General features: G+C 40.9%; 1 protein-coding gene across 14 annotated transcripts in view; it reads left to right on the forward strand.

Moving 5' to 3' along the window:
• Positions 1–20577, forward strand: part of CD44 (CD44 molecule (IN blood group)) — a 52535-nt gene that overhangs the window by 16061 nt on the left and 15897 nt on the right. For 6 of the 14 annotated variants that reach the window (XM_063158780.1, XM_063158776.1, XM_063158782.1 and 3 more), the window contains exons 2-13: positions 2446–2611; positions 5761–5897; positions 7300–7371; positions 8006–8245; positions 9126–9221; positions 12485–12610; positions 13274–13396; positions 14528–14653; positions 15317–15439; positions 16578–16703; positions 17366–17482; positions 19173–19277. In XM_063158780.1, coding sequence (XP_063014850.1) covers positions 2446–2611; positions 5761–5897; positions 7300–7371; positions 8006–8245; positions 9126–9221; positions 12485–12610; positions 13274–13396; positions 14528–14653; positions 15317–15439; positions 16578–16703; positions 17366–17482; positions 19173–19277 — 1557 coding nt within the window. Of the gene's footprint in view, positions 1–2445; positions 2612–5760; positions 5898–7299; positions 7372–8005; positions 8246–9125; positions 9222–12484; positions 12611–13273; positions 13397–14527; positions 14654–15316; positions 15440–16577; positions 16704–17365; positions 17489–19172; positions 19278–20577 lie in introns of all 14 variants that reach the window. The other 8 variants (XM_063158778.1, XM_063158781.1, XM_063158777.1 and 5 more) reach the window with 8 other exon arrangements.

Genomic DNA, 20577 nt, shown 5'->3' on the forward strand with positions numbered 1-20577 from the left:
TGATAGCTCATTTTTAAAATGTGGTAATTACTGCCTTCAAAGAGTAGATGCTGAATTTACACAATTTGCTTAGACTGTGAAATTCTGTGTGAGTTTTGAGTACTGCTTTGGTCCTTTTTCCATACTCAGCTCTTCATGAACAGAGTGTCTCTGCTGCAGCAGTGGTACTTTTGGAATAGTAGGCGTAGAAGATATCATCAAAGTGAAGACAGAGATGCTGTCTCAGCATTACTGTAGGACGCAGTGCCAACGAATTGGATGGCCTCAAACCCAGTTTTGAGAACTGGATTGCCACATTTTTGCCTGGGGTTTCCTGGACACCCACGTGATCTCCCATGCTGCGCAGGCAAGGCTTCCTGGCAGCGTGGCTGGGCGTTCTTCTGCAGCTGGGCAGCACACGTGCAGCCAGCCTGGCACCCCCAGCAGCGTCCTGGGGTGCAGGGTCTGCTCAGGCTCAGCATTTCCATGGAAAATGTACACACGTGCAGGCATGCAGCCCACGTGCCGTTCCATTAAGCCTATCTGTGTGAGTAAGCCTACTTTTTTGAGCAGCAGAACTCTAAGTAATTGACTCTCTAAGCAGAATTCTGAGTATGATTGAATCTCAGAGTGGTAATAGAGCAAAAATTGTTGTGTTTAAAACCAGGAGTGGGCTGAGGTTTGACGATAGCTAAATCAACTCTCTCTAAACAAAAGCAAACTTCACTTTATAATTCAGTGAATCTAGGATTAACTGCAATCAAATGGAACCCAAAGCAAGTGTATGTGGTATCTGCTTTCACACTGAAAGCTTTTTAGAAATTAGCCTAAAATTATCAGAAAAGATGTTGATGCTCCAAGAAAATTTATCTCCAAAATCACTGAGCTTGTTACGTTAAAGTAATCAAGTACAGCTTTGTGATCTTATCCCCATATTTAACATTAAGTCTTGTGCCTCACAGAGTGTGTTTTAGGAAGAGAGAATGAAGAAGGGAAAAGTAAAGAGAAACCTTTTTTCTTGTCTAGGTAATTTAATAGCTGCTTAATACAGCTACTGCCTGGACAACGTCCAGGACACTATCAGGCTTTGAATATGAAACATTTGGAGCCAAAGCAGAAGTCACTGGCATGGCAGATGTGAGAGCAGCTCCATCCTAGCAGTAGTCAAGGAGTGGCAGAAGGGCCATATGTTTTTTAATGACATGTGACAACAAAATATTAAAAATACAGAGAACTGTAATTAACAAGACTGTTAAACAGCTCTGAAATACTAATTGATTTTGTCTAAATTATTTTTTTTGTCAACCAATACTGGGGAAGGTGGAATTGTTGGAAAAGAGGTTTTTTTTTCTGTTCATTTTGTGGGAAGGCTATCCAAGTAACAATAATGATTAATTCTGTTGCTTATGGTGCAAGCATTCAAGATTGGATGCACAGCTTTTGAGCTTCTTTGGACAAGCAAGCATCAATACTGTTGGACTCCTGCCTATGCTGTGAATAGTGGTTGGCCTCTCATGCATCACCCAGCCTGCATCTTATCTCTTGCATTTTATCTCCTTCAGTGTTTCCTGTGAGCTATGGAAAGGAAAGTTCCTTGAGGTTTACACTGAGTAGATACCTTGTACACAGAATAGCATCAATTTATGAATGGACAAAAGTAATTAAAGAAAGAGTGCATGCCTTGGATATTGTCATTTGCTTTCACATTTATGCTGTAGAACAAAACAAAACAAAATAATCAAGCAAAAATCACATTAGGAAAGTTGCTCATTATTTATAATGTGTCAATGCAAATGTGCATGAATTGCATCTCGTGTCTTAGAAAAACAGTTTTCCTATATCATCTGTTTTTTTCAAATAGACATTAAGGACACACCCTTTTAATATTGGAGAAGACTAGTCTGTTTTTCCCTTGCTTTCACATGGAACTTCCATTAAAATTAAGATAAAAATGAGTCATGCTCCTCTTTGCACTGGAAATAATAGCTACTCCTATGAAGTGTGCTTTGCAGTTTGTCATTCTAGTCTGGAGTTGCCACTGCTTTTTTTCTCTTGAGGGAAAGGTGAGACAGAAGCAAAATTAATTCACATTGCTTTGAAGTGTCCTGTTGTTTCCTCATTTCTCTCTACGCACATGATTATTCTTATTTGTATTGATATTTTTATTATTAACCCTTTCTTCTGCACATTAGTGTTAATGGCACGTTAGTTGTCCTAGATACCCTACAAAAACATGTTGTATTCCTGTTTTTGGGAAGGCTGAAGATTTGGCTCATGCCTCAGCCCAAAGAAGGAAAGTATGAAAAAGGTGATTGAAAGTGGCACTGTTTTTTTGAATGAGTTGGTAGCTGTTACGTGTTGTGGGTTTGCTTTCAAGCAATTATACTTGAAAAAAATAATTTCCAGGTTTCAGTGAAGCATTAGGTATACATTTTTAACATCTTTTTTCTTTTCTTTTGATAACAGAATTCAATGTAAGTTGCAGATATGGAGGAGTTTTTCATGTTGAAAAAAATGGTCGCTACAGTCTCACACGATCTGAAGCAGTTGAACTCTGCAGAGCTCTCAACAGTACCTTGGCAACCCTAGAGCAGCTGAAGAAAGCTCATGAGCTTGGATTTGAAACTTGCAGGTAAAGAAACTTGAAGACATAGTATATCATGACACCACTAGTGTAGTAATTACATTTGACTTACTGTAGATGCTATGATTGGCTAAATAAGTTATATTCTATAATGAAAAAAAGGTCTTTGTGCATGTGTATGTTTGCTCTGAGTCCAGTAATAAGTAAGTCCTTGATGCCATTGTTTTTTGCCATTTATTTTTTTAAAGAAGTCACAACCTCACACAGATAAAATATAAAGGCAACAAAAGACTGACAGTATAATCAGCTAGTTAGGAAGATATTCATATCCTAGTGTGTTACTGAACAATTGGTAAGATAAGTAGGTGGGAAGTAAGGACTTAATTTGAGGTCAAAGGCTGAGGATGGTGAATGCAGTGAATGGAACTCAGTCTTGCCAAGGAACAGTAAAGAGCAGCAGATGGTACTGTGAGGGGTCAACTCTTGACATCCCACTGAAAAAAATGGCCATAGTACTAGTGCATTCTTGTAATCTGTGAATGGAGATGTTTCACATGACAGCTACAGTAGTTATTAAAAATCCCAAAACCACATTGTCAAGTGACCTGCGGTAATCAATGTATAGGACAACAAATGTGGATGATACAGACTCCCCAGTTTCTCAAAAAGTAACTAGACCAAGAGACTAGAAGTTACAGAAAACTTTTAATTAAAAAAAAAATTAAGTGAATAAAAGTTATGTGAGGCTAAACAATCTCAATCTTCTCAGTGTTTCCTTATAGCAGAGGTGCTTCATCCCTCTGATCAACTTCATGACGCTCCTCTGAACTCCAATAGGTCCATGTCCTTCTTGTGCTGGGGACCCCAGAGCTGGACACAGCACTTCAGGTGGGGTCTCAGAGCAGAGATAGGGAATCTACCCCTTGACCTGCTGCCCACACTGCTTGGGACACAGCCCAGGATGAGTTTGGCTCTCTGGGCTGCAAGCAGGCACTGCTGGCTCGTGCCCAGCCTCTCATCCAGCAGTACCCCCAGGTTTTTCTGGCCAGGCTGCTCCCGGTGTGTTTATACACCAGCTGGTATTGGTGCACTGCTTCCACTGCCTGTGCATTTCCTTCCTGTGCCTTAGTCCCAAAACAGCTGTGCTGGTCCCTTGGCTTGGTTTCCTGATTTCTTACACTGGTGTCAAGAGCTCTTGCACTTTATTGGAAGGAATCCTTGAAGACCATCTCTGTTCTTGTCCCTGAGGGCAGGTTCCCAGGATGGCCTATTGACTACCTCCTTGAAGTGCTGGAAGTTTACTTCCCTAAAATTCAGGGGTTTGACTTCACTCTTCTCCTTGCCCATTTCTCTCAGGACTTCAGACTCCACCGCTGCATGATCACTGCAGCCCAGGAGGTTCATGGTGGCACACCATTATGGAGTTTAAGTAAATGTCAGCAAATTTTCAACTTTATTGCAGTCTAACTTAAACAGCAAGCATGGAGAAATTGAATTTATCTTCTAACTGGCACAGAAAAATTCAGTGGACATGTCTCCAAAATTTTAAGACTTTCACTCTGGTACCACGAGAAATAGTACTGACATCAATGCTGCTTGCAACTATTTCCTGTTCTGGCATGTTCATTTCACAAGTATTGTGGTGGTGGACTATGTGAACAGAGAACTCTTAGGGGATTCTTCCGTTAGAAGTGGAAATGTAATTTAAAATTGTACCATGTAAAGACGAGAAAGAGTTCTTTACTCTGAGGGGAAGTCCCTCATAATGCAGTAGGCATGATCTTTTCAGACATTAGCACATGAACATACACAGCATTCTGAATTGCCCAGCACTACACAATATTTAAAGATCAAATCCTAAATAATGCGTAGGGGTAGAGATTTCTATGCAAGCAATTAGGAGTATTCTAAACTATGAAAAGCATTTTCTAAAGCTAAAATATGAAGGCAATTGAAAGAAGAAGAAGGATTTTTTTTTTCCCCAGGGGAAGCTGTAATTTTTAATTAATGTTACAATTCCCTAATTCACATTTTACCAGAGGACGGATTTGGACATGCAAGCCATGTAGATAGGATTTCTTCCTCCCTTCCTTCTGTCCAACCCTCCCACCCTATTGCATTCATTTGTTGATCCTGTGCTATAAGCAATCCTTGTCAGTAAGCTTTAGCTCTTATTAAACGTGAGTAGGAGAGGGAAAATATGCTGTATATAACCATCCAAATGTGTGTGAATAAGATGAATCAACAGAGCCTAACACAAGTAGGTCAATATTGGTTTGTAAAGTGTCAGCGTTGTAAGCTTAGTTGGGAGTGCGAGTAAAGCAATTTATAATTCCACCTACAAGAGTTTCAGAATTGCAGGTATCTGCACATTAGACATGAAACTCAAATGATGTTCCTAGATAAAAAATTGCAAAGCTGTGACATTTGCTCCTCCTTGATAAATCATTCCTCTCAAGAAGTAAAGCAAAACCCAAACCAAACTTCAGTTCTTGTTACCATTCTGTCACATCTCCAGTTAAATACATTGGAATCAATCAGGTGTTACAGGATTGCCAAACAGTAACAATGTATTGTACCTTATGTAATCACAGTCTTCACTGAATTATGTGAGCTCTGTGCACAATAATCACACTGTTCAACTGAAGGATACAATAAGAATTTGTGGATGAATGATTTTTGTATTTGAATATTTTACTAGGCCGTCAGTTTTTGCAGATAATAATGCGGATTGCAATCATTCTTTAAACTTGCTCAAGTACCATAAATTTAGCCCTCAACATTTCTGTGTGAAATGTTTGGGTGTGTTATGTCAAGGCAATGAAAATGTGAATCCCTAAAGAATGGGAATTTAGTGTCAGGTAATACAAACTCACACTGAACAAAAAGTGCACTCACCTCCCTCACTTTCACTCCCTTGCTCTGGAGCTGATCACCCTATCTAGCCAATAAGATGCATATTTAATTTAAATGTGTTTAGGTCTAGAAATTAAACACAAAATGGTGTTGACTGATGGGAGACTGATGTAGCTGCATGTGACAAAGGAACATTCAAATGAAAAAGGAACAAAAAAGCAAAACAGTATGAATAAATGCGTGAACCTTTAAATAATAATGGTTTCTTTGTAGCTTCTTAATATTTGAGGTGACGTCTGCTATAGTAAGTCATATGGTTTATTTACCTCTGTTGTTCACAGGTATGGTTTCGTGGTGGGGTATGTTGTTATCCCACGGATCAATCCCTATCATCTTTGTGCAGCAAATAACACTGGAATTTACAAACTTTCAGCAAATACAACTGCTCGGTATGATGCATACTGTTACAATGCAACAGGTAAGCAGATGATTTTATGATGCATTTTAGAAACAGATTAACTAAAAATAACATATGTAATCTATATGTAATCTCCTATTTAAGGTACTGGGATGAGGGTTTATACAATAAACATAGCCTGGTTTTCAGCTGAGAGGAAATACATTTTGTCAGCCTCTAGAAGTGAATCTGTCATGTTAGCAATGATCATTTTGTTTTCAGGGTGTTTGGAACTAAATCACTTTTCTGACCTTGGGACAAACTTTGCAGCTTCAAAACAGTTCATGATAATGGCTTAGTGAAGTGAACCAGTGCAGCAGTGATTCTGAAAGACACAACTGCTGTCAGCCTGGCACTCAGCTCTTCTGTTCATGCAGACATGAGCTTTACAGCCAGGAACAGTTTTTGTGTTTTGGGGGTGGCTGCCACCTGCAGCAGCTCCGAGGTCTGCAGTGTCCATCCCAGGCCCATGAACAGAGCTGCTGCTCTCCTGTTGGCAGATTCATTCAGTATTTGCTCAGGCAAATCTCCATCTAGACATGAGGCAGCTGGACAGCAACGTGTGTCAGCAGCAGACTGCTTTCATCTAAGCTTTTGGACTTTTTAATAGTTGGAGATATTATAGCAAATTATTAGGAAAGTGTATATAGTCTGTGACAGATGCTGAAAACACTGTTTGAAAATAAAATCTAAAATAACTTCCAGGATCTTGAATTTCAGTAGATTGTGACATTTGTAGTGGAAGCAGAGAGTTCTTACAGAAAGTTGTAGGAAAAGTTCGTCGATGATTTGAATGCAGTGATAATTTTTTATTTTGTTCTTGGTAGTGATATAATTAAAAATCTCTGCACTGGTGTAGTATCATGTGAATTGCTATTGTCTGTCACTCACAGAGGACTACAATGGTGATGTCCATCCCCTCCAGATCTTTATAACTCCTCCCAAGTATTATTCCCATCCAGCAGTATGAGCAGGTAGCTCATACACCATCCCCAGGTGGGGCACTTCAGCCCACAGGGGCCGGCAGCGCTCACCAGAGCGGGGCAAGCGCTGCCTCTGCTGAGCCCTCCAGGGAGGGACGGGGTCTTGCCAGCTAAAAACATTAGAGTTGCCACTGCCACAATGACAGTGGGTCTGACTGCATTGAAACTGTGTCATAAGGCTGTTTTAACTGGCACTGATTGCAGACATTTTCTGGAATGGTTATGGAAATGGGGAATCGCATTGTTAGCTGACGGAACAATCTCTAAGTGCCCCACCTGGGAAGGTGGCACATCAGTGAATAACATTTGTTTGGAAATTTGCTTCCAGTCCTCCTCATCTGAAGCTGATGTTTTGTCATTATGTACAATTGATTTAGGTATACATGTGATTTTTTAATCCATTTTTTTAATTAATGCTTTATATTTTCCTTCTTTCACAGAAACAGAGGAAAGAACATGTGAGCCAGTTGTAAAAATAGATACTTCCTTACTCAGCAACCAGGATGAAATAGGTACTGTACTGATTAGAAAGACATGCACTTGCTCAGTTTTTAGTAGCCTGTTATCTTATTTTTACATAAACAATCACCAATATTAAAAAAGCCAAGCCGAACGTAAGAAAAAGAAGTTAAGAGATGTTCAATAGAAATTAAAGTGACTAGTCACTTGTCTTCCCCTAAAGCCTATGGAGTTTGGCTTATTTCAGGATACCAAACATTTTTGTATAGGTATTTGACAGTTTTTGGTACCTCAGAGCTGCTAACATCCCTTTGAGATAAAGGAATTTGCTTAAGACTGCATCCTTCATACATCTGATTTGAGCTGTTTGTTAGAAAAGCTGCTGGAAGCTGAAAAAAGGCTCATAATAAATTATTTCTTCCAACTCTAAGATCTGATTGACTTTACACATGCCAAGACGTTATGTTAAAATCAAGCTGTTTGATAAAAATAAGTGATGCAATTCAGGCCTACAAATGCAAAAAACATATAAATTAGCATATATGCATTAGACATATTTTAGTGATGTATTATCCAGGTTAGATAGGAGGCCAAAACCAGATGAACTGGTATTAATCCATAGGCACTATTCTTTATTATGGCTGTGTGCCTCCTTGACACGAATTCCGTTTAATTCCATTTCCACAGTCATTGACAACGCGGACGGCTCCAGCTTCAACGCGGACGGCACACGTCACACCGCTGGAGAGTCCTCCACCTCAGGGGTGGATGATGAAAATGCAGGTAGTGGATCAACTCATGAGACAACTGCCATGGATGCCTCCATCAGCAGGTCCAGCCCCTCGTATTATGGAAGTCCTACTCCAGTCTCACAGCTCCCAGGTCATTCTTCTGGAGGAGGTGAAAAGGAATTTCCTGGAATCTATGGTAAGGACAGATAGGTTGAGACTAATTTCATGGGGCCCTGTCAAATACAAATGCCATATTCTTTTCTACTTACTTTATTTAATCTTTTATGTTGCTTGTGTGACTGAAATTATCAGAGGTCTGAAAGACTCACTCCCATTGAACGTTAGGGATACAGATATAAGTCATCCTCTAAGAACAGTAAAGCTTACTGTGTGACTACAGGCTTTTTATCAAATCACTAATAAATTACCAGTGAAGGATACCAGTATTTTGCATTACTATTCTCAATACATACTGAAATTAATTAAAAAAAAAAAGCAAGAACATTAGGATTATAAAATTACTTTTCACTGGTGGTGTACTCACGGCATGTTATGCTTGTTTTGACATGTAGCTAGGACCATTAAAGGTAAATCCTAAGACAGTCTAGCTAAGGAACTAGGATCAGAAACATTCCCCACATTCCCCAAGGTGTGTGCAGTGTATTTCTGTTGGTTGCTGTTACAACTGTTACCATCTCTGCTTGCATGCATAGTCTAGATTTTTGGACTAAACCTCGGAATATATCTCAGCAGAGGGGAATATGAATAACTTCACTCATTGCTCTAGAGTCCCTGTCCTCATGTCATACAGCTACAATGAGATCTTGTAGCACTTAAACAGATCATTGCCAGAATGTTCATTGTCACTGTAATACATTCTCCTCTTCAAACAATCTGTTTGGGTGATATCCTTACTGTGTTAGTGAGATAAGCTTGTGTGGGGCCTGCATCTTTCTTCTCTCTTGGACCAGTACATGAAGGAATGGAGCTTGCAGGGTGGAATAGTTGAAGTACTTGTGAGTACTGTATTGTAACTGAGCTTATGAAATAGTAATGATTTATCCATCACCATACAGGTGATGAATTTCCATCTGTATCACCTGATACCTTTTTTGGGACCACGGCTGGTGATTTCCATGACGAAGATGATGGGCAGTATCCTGCAAGTACTAGTAAGATTTATGTTTCATAATAACAACATTACACAGAGATCACATTAAAATTGCTTTCTTCTTCCAGAAGGGCATTCTGGTAAGTGGTGAAGTATACAACACCTCAGAAATTGGAAAGACATTGAAATAGACTGCTTTCTAGACTGGTTAAGTGGATAATGACCTTCACTCTCTGAGACAAGGGGAGCAAAATCATTTACAGTATGTTTGCTGCAATGCTTCTACCTGAGCTCGGAAAGACTGCAGTTTTGGGTTTCCGACAGCTGGTTTATCACTTTATGAGGAATCACAAATTAGTAAAACCTATTATTGCTTGAAGTCAATTTATTTCTGAGGTAGAAAAGGATATTTTTGTAGATTTATGATGTTATTCTAATATATTTGTAGTTGTGAATGTATGTATGTTCCATGTCAAAAAGCATGGCCTTGCTAACCAAGGCAGTGCTTTATATGGTAGTTGCAACTACCAAGCCATTTGTGCACTGCAAAAACTAATTTCACCCTTGCTGTTGACAACATTCCTAAGAAAAACCTGGAGTCTGTGGTTACTCCACAATCTTTGAGGACCCAAAAGAACAGTAGCCATCTTCTGTTCTTTGTCCTTACATAGGTTTACTGAGTTGGAAAAAACTGCTTACGATGTTTTCATCAAATATGTAGTGCGCAGCAGCTACAATAAATAAAAAGCTTTTGAAGTCCTCTTCCACATTTTAAAGTGGAAATAACATACATATGTTCACACTAGTTCTTATGGTTAGAGTGATAAAGATCTTTGCCTCAGAAAATATAGTGAACCTAAAGGGAGAACATTTTAATTATACAGAGGAAATCTACAGAGGCTTGTTGTAGTAAAGATCAAACTGATAGAAGGGAAAGTTCCTTCCCACTGGCTCTTTTTTTTCTCCATCGGGGGAATCCATGTTCCTTGATTGCCTGTCGGTTGCTGATAGTTGGTCAAATGGTCTAAGTGACTTTGAGAAATAGTGTCCTCATCACTTTATTTAGAGGAAGAATGACTGTATGCATTTCAGTTAGCAAAAGCTTTGTTTAAAAACATAAATTATTAAACCCAAACATATTTTCTCAGGAGATGTGAAGATTAGTAATGCCTTATAAGTATGCAGATAGAAAAAGAAATATTAGGTTGATTTTACCCCCAACCTTGAAAAAAAGTAGAGAATTTTCTGGTGCTTGTTTCCAGTGAAAGCTTTTGTTACAAAATGTTGCCTGTAAGGGGCGGAGGTTTCAGAAAATCGCGCCTGTAATAGTGGGGAGTTTGGTTGGCTCTGGTGGTGACTTTTCCTTCCTATATGTTTGCTTTTGTGTGCACATGTGACTTAATCTTTCCTTGTGCTGGTGTTTCTGTACCCACTGAAAAAACCTGTGCATTGTTTCTGTACAGGAAAGCTTTCTGTTTTCATTTTAATACTTGATTACCAAATGTATTGTTCCTAAATATGTATGTCCCTTCCTCTTGCTAGCAGCTCTCTCTCATGGGCAAGATTGTTTTACAGAGGGAAAACTGGAGATATTTAACATCTGAAAAGATCAAAGAAGCTATAGAGCAATGTGATAAAATGCGTCAATAATGATAAATTTGTATCACAGAAGTGATAGCATTGGCATGTTTGTTTACAGGGGTAGGAATGATAAACTGGTTCTCTGGAGGAAAAAAAAATTTATGAAAGTAATGCTCCTGGGCTTTTCTGATAGCTTTGGCTGTTACCCAGCAAGATCACTTTAACACAGAAGTGTTTAACTGTTTAACTCATTTAGTTTAATTTTACTGCATTATAAATGAATCAGTAACCTAGCACTCCTTTTAGAAAGACGTAAAGTATAAGCTGTGCATCTCTCTAAGAAGTTATCAAATATTCAGTAGCACAGGAAAAAATGACATGGAGAGCAGTCCTATAAAGAACGAATAAAGCTATGACCCAATATCTGTTACTTAGTTTGTATAGCAGTGGAGGCTCAGTGGAATATCCTGGTCACAATTTAATTTCCCAGAGAAAAACCCACAGACAGGGAAGCAGAAAATTAAGAAATAAGTAAAGAAAATTATTTGTCATATATCTTCAGATAGATGGCTGGAAATCTATGTATCTAACTCTGTAGTATGCCAAAGTGAGAAACAAAATTGGTGGCTCTCCACTGTACTAAATTAATTTGTAAAGTTTTTTTAAAAGATATATAGCTTAATCTAAAGAATTCTGTGCTATGGTTTGAAATGAGCAATTTGCAAAGCTTCTTGTTCTTCAGATGATACACATTCATTCTTTCTCTGGATTTGGACATCACTTGTGCTGTGCTCCATCAAGTTAATGGTTCAGATTAATACAACATCAGCACTTTACCATTGACTTTCTCTCCTTGCCCAGACATGTTTTACTCTTTGTTATTAACAAATTATGATTCACCTCTAGGTGTGTATTGAATCAGATATAGAACTCTTACTGATTAATGAGCTACCTACATGAACAATAACTCTGACTGATTTTTTTTCATCCATATATGATAGACACATTTATAACTATTTGCATGGAAATACCTATGTGGATGCACAGTGGAAGAAAAGGCTGTAGATTCCTGTAATTATTCAAAGGAGAAACATTTTTTCATTCAGAAATATCTATCACAAACCTGTAGAACTTAATACTTGATATGCTGTGTTCTGAGGAAATGTTGTGGATTTCTAATGTGATAGGAGTAAAGCTGCGCCTCTCTCCCTGTGATGTACTAATGCCTGCCTGGAAGGGGGTTCTGGTGTAAAATTAGCTGCCAGCATCAGGACAAGGGAAATGCATGAGCCTTTTGAATATCCTCAGTTCTGAACTCAGGTTCTTGGCAGCATTGGCTTTGTAGATACTTCTTACATCTTTTGATTTTTTGTCATCTTGGTGGATGTTCCTCATTCTGGGCTCTATTTCAAAGACTATCTGCTCTCTCGTGCTGTCAGAGCCTGTGAAGAACTCACTAACCTTATGGAACGTGGAGAGGTGAAAAGCCTCCCGGGGCTTTTTGGTGGCTGCTCTCAAGGGAGCATGTTCTTTCCTGGGACTGCCCAAAGTGCTTGCATCTGGCTGGGCATTGGAGGAATGTAATGACACCGTGGGTTCATACATTCGCCCTGCTCTCACATCCATTTGTGGGCGTGAGCGTGCTCAAGGTGCTGCTGCTGGTGGACTGGACTGTGCTGGAGGAAAACTTGCTTCTCAAGAAATAACTACCAGATCTTGGTTAAATGAGCCATGTCGTAACAGCTCCAGGGCCTCATCATGACAACCTGGAGAAAACCACCACCCAAGCTTGGTGGAATCCGTTCCCAGACAACTGGTGGTGGTCGAATCCTGGAGAGAAGACGCAAGAACCCACGCCAGCTACCAGGGGTAAAGAATGCCATGCTCAGAGGCTGCTTGGATTAGGGGCTGAATTACCAGGGAGCAGGGCAGCAAGGTGCACAAACTCTAGGTGGAAGGAGGGATGAATGGGTTGCATTTCTCTCTGCTGTTCCTTGCACGGTGCTTGAAGCAGGAAAAGCAAAGTCCCGGGCTCCCTGTCCCAGAGTGTGGACGTGGTAGCAATGGAGCATTTGTGCACACTGTCCATGTGCCATGGAGGCATTCTGCCTGTTTGAAAGGGATGAGTATGGGAGCATGCCATTATGTACAGCATGTACCTGGGTCTGTCTTTCTTCCTGTTTGGAAGCAGTTTAGGAGCAGAGTGTTCCAATGAGAAGGACTTGTAGGGGAGAGGAAGGAAAGGATTTCAAGCCAGTATGCTCTGCTCTACCTGCTATGAGTGTGAACATGGAAAGGTTCCCAAAATGTATGTAAGAGCTCTAGAGGAGCAGCTTGAGCAGGGCCATGGCAGAGGGGAGAACCCCCTGTGAGTGGCAAGGCCAGGAGCAGCTGTGGCCCCTGGGAAGCATGGGGTTGTAAATTCTCCTCTGTGATTGTAAGGCTGTGAGTAGAGGAGGCAGCAAAGCTGAAATGCCACCAGCAGAAGGCCTTGTGGGTTCGGGCTTCATGGCAGATTTAACATCATCACAGCAGGTGTGACCTCCAGTGGCAGTGATTCAGATGATGAAGACTCTTCAGAGGAGATTGTGTATCCCACCATGTTTCCAGGCTGGGGCAGGAGTGTGGCCAAGGATGAGACTGCTCCAAGTACGAGTAAGGAACTTCTGTTCTCTTTCGTTGGTTTGTTCTTTCTCCTTTCCCATCTGGTGCTCAGCCTCCTTAGCTACACATATATTGTTTGAAAATTGGATGATCTCATCAGCTCTTTTTAAAATCCATCAACCATGTCACAAAAAACTCTATTTAGAACATTTGGGCTCTATATAGCTAAAAGCACTACCCTCTATTGATTCTTGAACTGTTGTCTTCATTCTCATTTGTCTCGTGGATTTTACTTGTGACTTCTTGGGAGTTAAGGACTGATTTCATTTAGAGGGAATTTCCAGCCTCCTAGAAGTGGCACCATTATTTCTCTTAGTCTGCTAACAATTAGTTGGCTTGCGTAGCATGGTGGATGAAAATACTGTAGATTCCTGTCGTTTTTTTAAGCAGAAACCTCTTTCCATCTGTAAATTCAAGGCATAAATCTAGGTATCCTGCTATTTGATGTACTGTGTTGTGAGAATGGGCTGTGCCTTGGTAACAGGATACAAGTAAAGCTTCTCTGATCTCTCCATTCTGCAATGATGCCTACTCTGAAAGGTGTTTCTGGTGTGCATTTAGCTGTCAGCATCTGGTCAAGGGTAATGCATGTGTCTTTTGAGAGGAATGGCCTCGGTTCTGTGCTCAGGTCCTTGGCAGCATTGGTTTCATGGGCTTGTCAGTAGAAGACCATTTTGCTTCTCTGGGTGAGCTTATCTCTGGGTATCCCTTTTGCCTGTCATGGATAGTTCTTTCATCTTTTGTATGTGATTTTTTGTCATCTTGGTGGATGTTCCTCATTCTGGGCTCTATTTCAAAGACTATCTGCTCTCTCGTGCTGTCAGAGCCTGTGAAGAACTCACTAACCTTATGGAACGTGGAGAGGTGAAAAGCCCCACGGGGCTTTTTGGTGGCTGCTCTCAAGGGAGCATGTTCTTTCCTGGGACTGCCCAAAGTGCTTGCATCTGGCTGGGCATTGGAGGAATGTAATGACACCGTGGGTTCATACATTCGCCCTGCTCTCACATCCATGCGTGAGCGTGCTCAAGGTGCTGCTGCTGGTGGACTGGACTGTGCTGGAGGAAAACTTGCTTCTCAAGAAATAACCACCAGATCTTGGTTAAATGAGCCATGTCGTAACAGCTCCAGGGCCTCATCATGACAACCTGGAGAAAACCACCACCCAAGCTTGGTGGAATCCGTTCCCAGACAACTGGTGGTGGTCGAATCCTGGAGAGAAGACGCAAGAACCCACGCCAGCAACCAGGGGTAAAGAATTCCATGCTCAGAGGCTGCTTGGATTAGGGGCTGAATTACCAGGGAGCAGGGCAGCAAGGTGCACAAACTCTAGGTGGAAGGAGGGATGAATGGGTTGCATTTCTCTCTGCTGTTCCTTGCACGGTGCTTGAAGCAGGAAAAGCAAAGTCCCGGGCTCCCTGTCCCAGAGTGTGGACGTGGTAGCAATGGAGCATTTGTGCACACTGTCCATGTGCCATGGAGGCATTCTGCCTGTTTGAAAGGGATGAGTATGGGAGCATGCCATTATGTACGGCATGTACCTGGGTCTGTCTTTCTTCCAGTTTGGAAGCAGTTTAGGAGCAGAGTGTTCCAATGAGAAGGACTTGTAGGGGAGAGGAAGGAAAGGATTTCAAGCCAGTATGCTCTGCTCTACCTGCTATGAGTGTGAACATGGAAAGGTTCCCAAAATGTATGTAAGAGCTCTAGAGGAGCAGCTTGAGCAGGGCCATGGCAGAGGGGAGAACCCCCTGTGAGTGGCAAGGCCAGGAGCAGCTGTGGCCCCTGGGAAGCATGGGGCTGTAAATTCTCCTCTGTGATTGTAAGGCTGTGAGTAGAGGAGGCAGGAAAGCTGAAGTGCCAGCAGCAGAAGGCCTTGTGGGTTCGGGCTTCATGGCAGATTTAACATCATCACAGCAGGTGTGACCTCCAGTGGCAGTGATTCAGATGATGAGGACTCTTCAGAGGAGATTGTGTATCCCACCATGTTTCCTGGCTGGGGCAGGAGTGTGGCCAAGGACGAGACTGCTCCAAGTACGAGTAAGGAACTTCTGTTCTCTTTCGTTGGTTTGTTCTTTCTCCTTTCCCATCTGGTGCTCCACCTCCTTAGCTACACATATATTGTTTGAAAATTGGATGATCTCATCAGCTTGTTTTCAGAGGCATCTCCCATGTCACAAAAAAGCCAAATTAAGAATGTTTGGGCTCCACATAGCTAAAAGCACCACATTCTATTGATTCTTGAACTGTTGTCTTCGTTCTCATTTGACTTGTGGATTTTCCTTGTGACTTCTTGGGAGTCAAGGATTGATTTCATTTGGAGGGAATTTCCAGCCTCCTACAAGTGGCACAATTATTTCTCTTAGTCTGCCAACAATTAGTTGGCTTGCGTAGCATGGTGGATGAAAAGACTGTAGATTCCTGTCGTTTTTTTAAGCAGAAATCTCTATCCATCTGTAAATACAAGGCATAAATCTAGGTGTCCTGCTATTTGATATACTGTGTTGTGAGAATAGGCTGTGCATTGTTAACAGGATACAAGTAAAGCTGCTCCTATCTATCCATGCTGTACTGGTGCCTACTCTGAAAGGTGTTTCTGGTGTGCATTTAGCTGTCAGCATCTGGTCAAGGGTAATGCATGTGTCTTTTGAGAGGAATGGCCTCGGTTCTGTGCTCAGGTCCTTGGCAGCATTGGTTTCATGGGCTTGTCAGTAGAAGACCATTTTGCTTCTCTGGGTGAGCTTATCTCTGGGTATCCCTTTTCCCTATCATGGATACTTCTTCCATCTTGTGTGTGTGATTTTTTGTCATCTTGGTGGATGTTCCTCATTCTGGGCTCTATTTCAAAGACTATCTGCTCTCTCATGCTGTCAGAGCCTGTGAAGAACTCACTAACCTTATGGAACGTGGAGAGGTGAAAAGCCTCACGGAGCTTTTTGGTGGCTGCTCTCTAGGGAGCATGTTCTTTCCTGGGACTGCCCAAAGTGCTTGCATCTGGCTGGGCATTGGAGGAATGTAATGACACCGTGGGTTCATACATTCGCCCTGCTCTCACCTCCATCTGTGGGCATGAGCGTGCTCAAGGTGCTGCTGCTGGTGGACTGGACTGTGCTGGAGGAAAACTTGCTTCTCAAGAAATAACCACCAGATCTTGGTTAAATGAGCCATGTCATAACAGCTCCAGGGCCTCATCATGACAACCTGGAGAAAACCACCACCCAAGCTTGGTGGAATCCATTCCCAGACAACTGGTGGTGGTCGAATCCTGGAGAGAAGACGCAAGAACCCACGCCAGCAACCAGGGGTAAAGAATGCCATGCTCAGAGGCTGCTTGGATTAGGGGCTGAATTACCAGGGAGCAGGGCAGCAAGGTGCACAAACTCTAGGTGGAAGGAGGGATGAATGGGTTGCATTTCTCTCTGCTGTTCCTTGCACGATGCTTGAAGCAGGAAAAGCAAAGTCCCGGGCTCCCTGTCCCAGAGTGTGGACGTGGAGCAATGGAGCATTTGTGCACACTGTCCATGTGCCATGGAGGCATTCTGCCTGTTTGAAAGGGATGAGTATGGGAGCATGCCATTATGTACGGCATGTACCTGGGTCTGTCTTTCTTCCTGTTTGGAAGCAGTTTAGGAGCAGAGTGTTCCAATGAGAAGGACTTGTAGGGGAGAGGAAGGAAAGGATTTCAAGCCAGTATGCTCTGCTCTACCTGCTATGAGTGTGAACATGGAAAGGTTCCCAAAATGTATGTAAGAGCTCTAGAGGAGCAGCTTGAGCAGGGCCATGGCAGAGGGGAGAACCCCCTGTGAGTGGCAAGGCCAGGAGCAGCTGTGGCCCCTGGGAAGCATGGGGCTGTAAATTCTCCTCTGTGATTGTAAGGCTGTGAGTAGAGGAGGCAGGAAAGCTGAAGTGCCAGCAGCAGAAGGCCTTGTGGGTTCGGGCTTCATGGCAGATTTAACATCATCACAGCAGGTGTGACCTCCAGTGGCAGTGATTCAGATGATGAGGACTCTTCAGAGGAGATTGTGTATCCCACCATGTTTCCAGGCTGGGGCAGGAGTGTGGCCAAGGACGAGACTGCTCCAAGTACGAGTAACGAGCTTCTGTTCTGTTTGGATTGTTTCTTTCTTGATTTTCTTGTCTTACCTGAATCTCCTACTACTTTGTCATGCATTTATGTTTTGAAAATTGGATGTTCTTCTCATCAGCTGTTCCCTTTCAGACATACCTCTTTTGTGACTGGAAATTTATCTCCGGTCGTTAGTATAAAATAATGTCCGTTTTTAAAACTACTTAAAGACACTACTTAAAATTAGTGTCCCAGTTACGTGTTTATTGAAATGTTTGTATTTACTCATGATTATGAAGACAAAAAATTTTATCTTTCCTTCTATTAGTTTATTTTAAGTGTTAAAATAATTCTATTTCTTGCTATATATAACCTACATCTATTCAATAGCAGACTTCCTCTCTATTGAGGATGCTGAGGTACAATCTGAAAAGGCCAAACTCCAAGTCCCTTTTTCATTAGGAACTGTCAACAATACAGTCTTGTATTTGCTACCTTTTACACACATTCAGTCTTCTAACATCATCTCATTTGTTTTGTGACCTCAGATGTCTAGGCACCATCCAGTGTTACAATGGAGATATTTTAATACATAGCTTTATTTTCCTTGTATGAATAGTCCCACAGTGACCATCTGAGAACTCTTTAATTCACAATCCATCCATAGGTGAAATAGTTTTTGTCTGAAAACCAGAAAAACACCATATATGATGATTAAAGCTAAATGCTGTGTGTCTCTGAAGTGCACAAACTGCTACTTGGCTTTTTGACCTGGGAATGGCCCCAGCCCTGGGGGGTTTTAGCATAGATGTTGCTGTTAAATACTATAGTCTAATGCTCATACTTGTACAAAGATATTAACCTGTTCTATTTCTGTAGTTTTATTTAATTTAAGTACATCTTAATGTGTCTGTTGTCTGTGCTCTTATTTAATCAGCAGTCACTGTTCATAAGCCTTTTTTTTTTTTGAAGATAGTGCAGTATTTGCATTTTTTCAGCAGTGGTTTCCATTTTTAGTAGAAAATGCTAATCAGGAATTCATCTTGCTTTGGGACTTCTTATGTTTCTTCCTATGCTTTGGGTAGTTTTGGTGTTTATTTATCTTTGAGAATCTGCATTGGTGACTTGTCCCACCGGTGTACTGCATTCCATACCTTTGACATGGTGTCTGCATGATCCATGGGTGAAAGTCTATTCAGTCTCTGGTCACAGACTCTTGTAGAAGTTCTGGTTTATATCTTTTTAATTGTATTATAACTTTCTTGACTAATATTGGCTTCCTGGTGCTTGTCAAAGTGCTCTCATTTTTTTGCTCAGTCATGGGTATTCTAACATGGTACTTCTTGAGTACTTCTTGAGTACTTAGCAAGCATGTTTTATGTGTATTGAGATACCTACCAGATTCCTTAAGTCCAGCATTATTCTTAAAACATGAGTTTAAATTTCTACAACCGCTCTAATGGTTTTGCAGTTCTTCTACTGTACATTTTTCTTCTGCTGCTTGTTTTTCCCGTATTTCTTGGGAATCTTTGCATCTCTCGAATGCAAAGAAAAGAGCAACTGGTTTGTTGTGAAGGGATTTGATAAGAAGAGTAAAGAGACTACAGCTAGGCTATGCAAGAAGTTCCATTTTCCATCACCTTTATGGCACACACAGACAGCAGATTTAGAGCACAGTCAGCATTGAATCCTCCATTCTCCCAACAGCTGTAGACTCACAACACGTAACACTTCTGGAAATCACCACACAAGGCCGTTGGAACCCCACCTTTACAGATGAAGAGGAGCAGGATTCTAGCTCTGGTAGCAGGGGTAAAGCATTTCAGATAATACTCAGATTTCTGATATAATTCAGTGAAGTATGACACTTGTGGTGCAGTTGTTTGTAATTCCCACACCATTAGTGGGAATTACAGTCCATCAGTTCACAGTAATACTTTTACATTATTTGTACTAGAGCCCTCAAAGGTGGCATCTGTAACATTCATCTGTTGATTTTATCTATAAGTCTATCTTATATATACAAAGTTCATTTCTTGCCACTTCTCCTCACATCTCTGGTATTTTAAAATTTGCACTGCCAGTAGTGTGCAATAAAACAGAGCAGTCTGTAACTTCTGGTGAGAAAAAAATTCCTTTTTCTACTTCAAAATTTCTATTGTAAAATCTGTAGACAAAAGACAAAAAAGGGAGCTAGTGTCTTCAATACATAAATTGTCCTGCAAAGGATAATACACTACTGCCAGATGAACTGGAGGTGAACATTTTGCTACCAGTGTTAGTGCCAGTAGCCAACCGAGATACCAAAATGTTCAATTCTGTACGCAAAAGCTACAGAGTGCATCCTCAAGCTATTTTTCTGTGTCTGTCTGGTTCTGAGATTGTTTTGAACAGCAGTTGTTTATGCAATTGGCATTAGAACAGATTCTATAATCACACAGAAATGGTTTTTGTGATAACTTTCTTTTAGTGGTGAAGTATTGTTAGATCAGTTGTATTCATACATTGATTAATATTACCTCTTTTTTTTTGTAAGACAATGTATTTGTGTTCGGTTTAATTTAAAAATAATGAACTACATTTGCATGAGCGCTGTCTTTACAAATATTTCATTGCCTGAATGTGAAGATAAATATTCCTCCAGTTTTTCTCTTCTTGGGAAGTAGCATCGTTTCTCTCTCTGGTAATTTATGACGCGTATGACGCATCCAGCTCATTCTTTGCATGCTCTTGATTAAGGACCTTAGCTTTACCTTTATATACTATTCATGGAAATGTTTGATACTTAAGGCAAATATATTTCCAGCTGACTTCTTATGCTTATGTTAGGTTTATTGATGTATCTTTTCCAAATCTTTGTTAGAACATCTCTTATGGTGGTGGTACTTCAGCTGACTGCATCTTCTGCTGTGTAAACAACAGCAAGTTAAAGAGCAAGCAATGAATTAGTTTAATTGGTGAGAGCTTTAATTATTATTGAGTTCAAAATAATTATGCTTATCTACTTATATGAACTTGCTTATTTAATTCATCCAGTCTCAGAAGAAATTACAATTTCTTTAGGGCCAGCTTTGTAATTATGCAATTGAGATAACTCAAAAGAAAAGGTTCA

This window comes from Melospiza melodia, chromosome 6 (genome assembly GCF_035770615.1).
Source record: "Melospiza melodia melodia isolate bMelMel2 chromosome 6, bMelMel2.pri, whole genome shotgun sequence".
Taxonomy (NCBI): Eukaryota; Metazoa; Chordata; class Aves; order Passeriformes; family Passerellidae; genus Melospiza; species Melospiza melodia.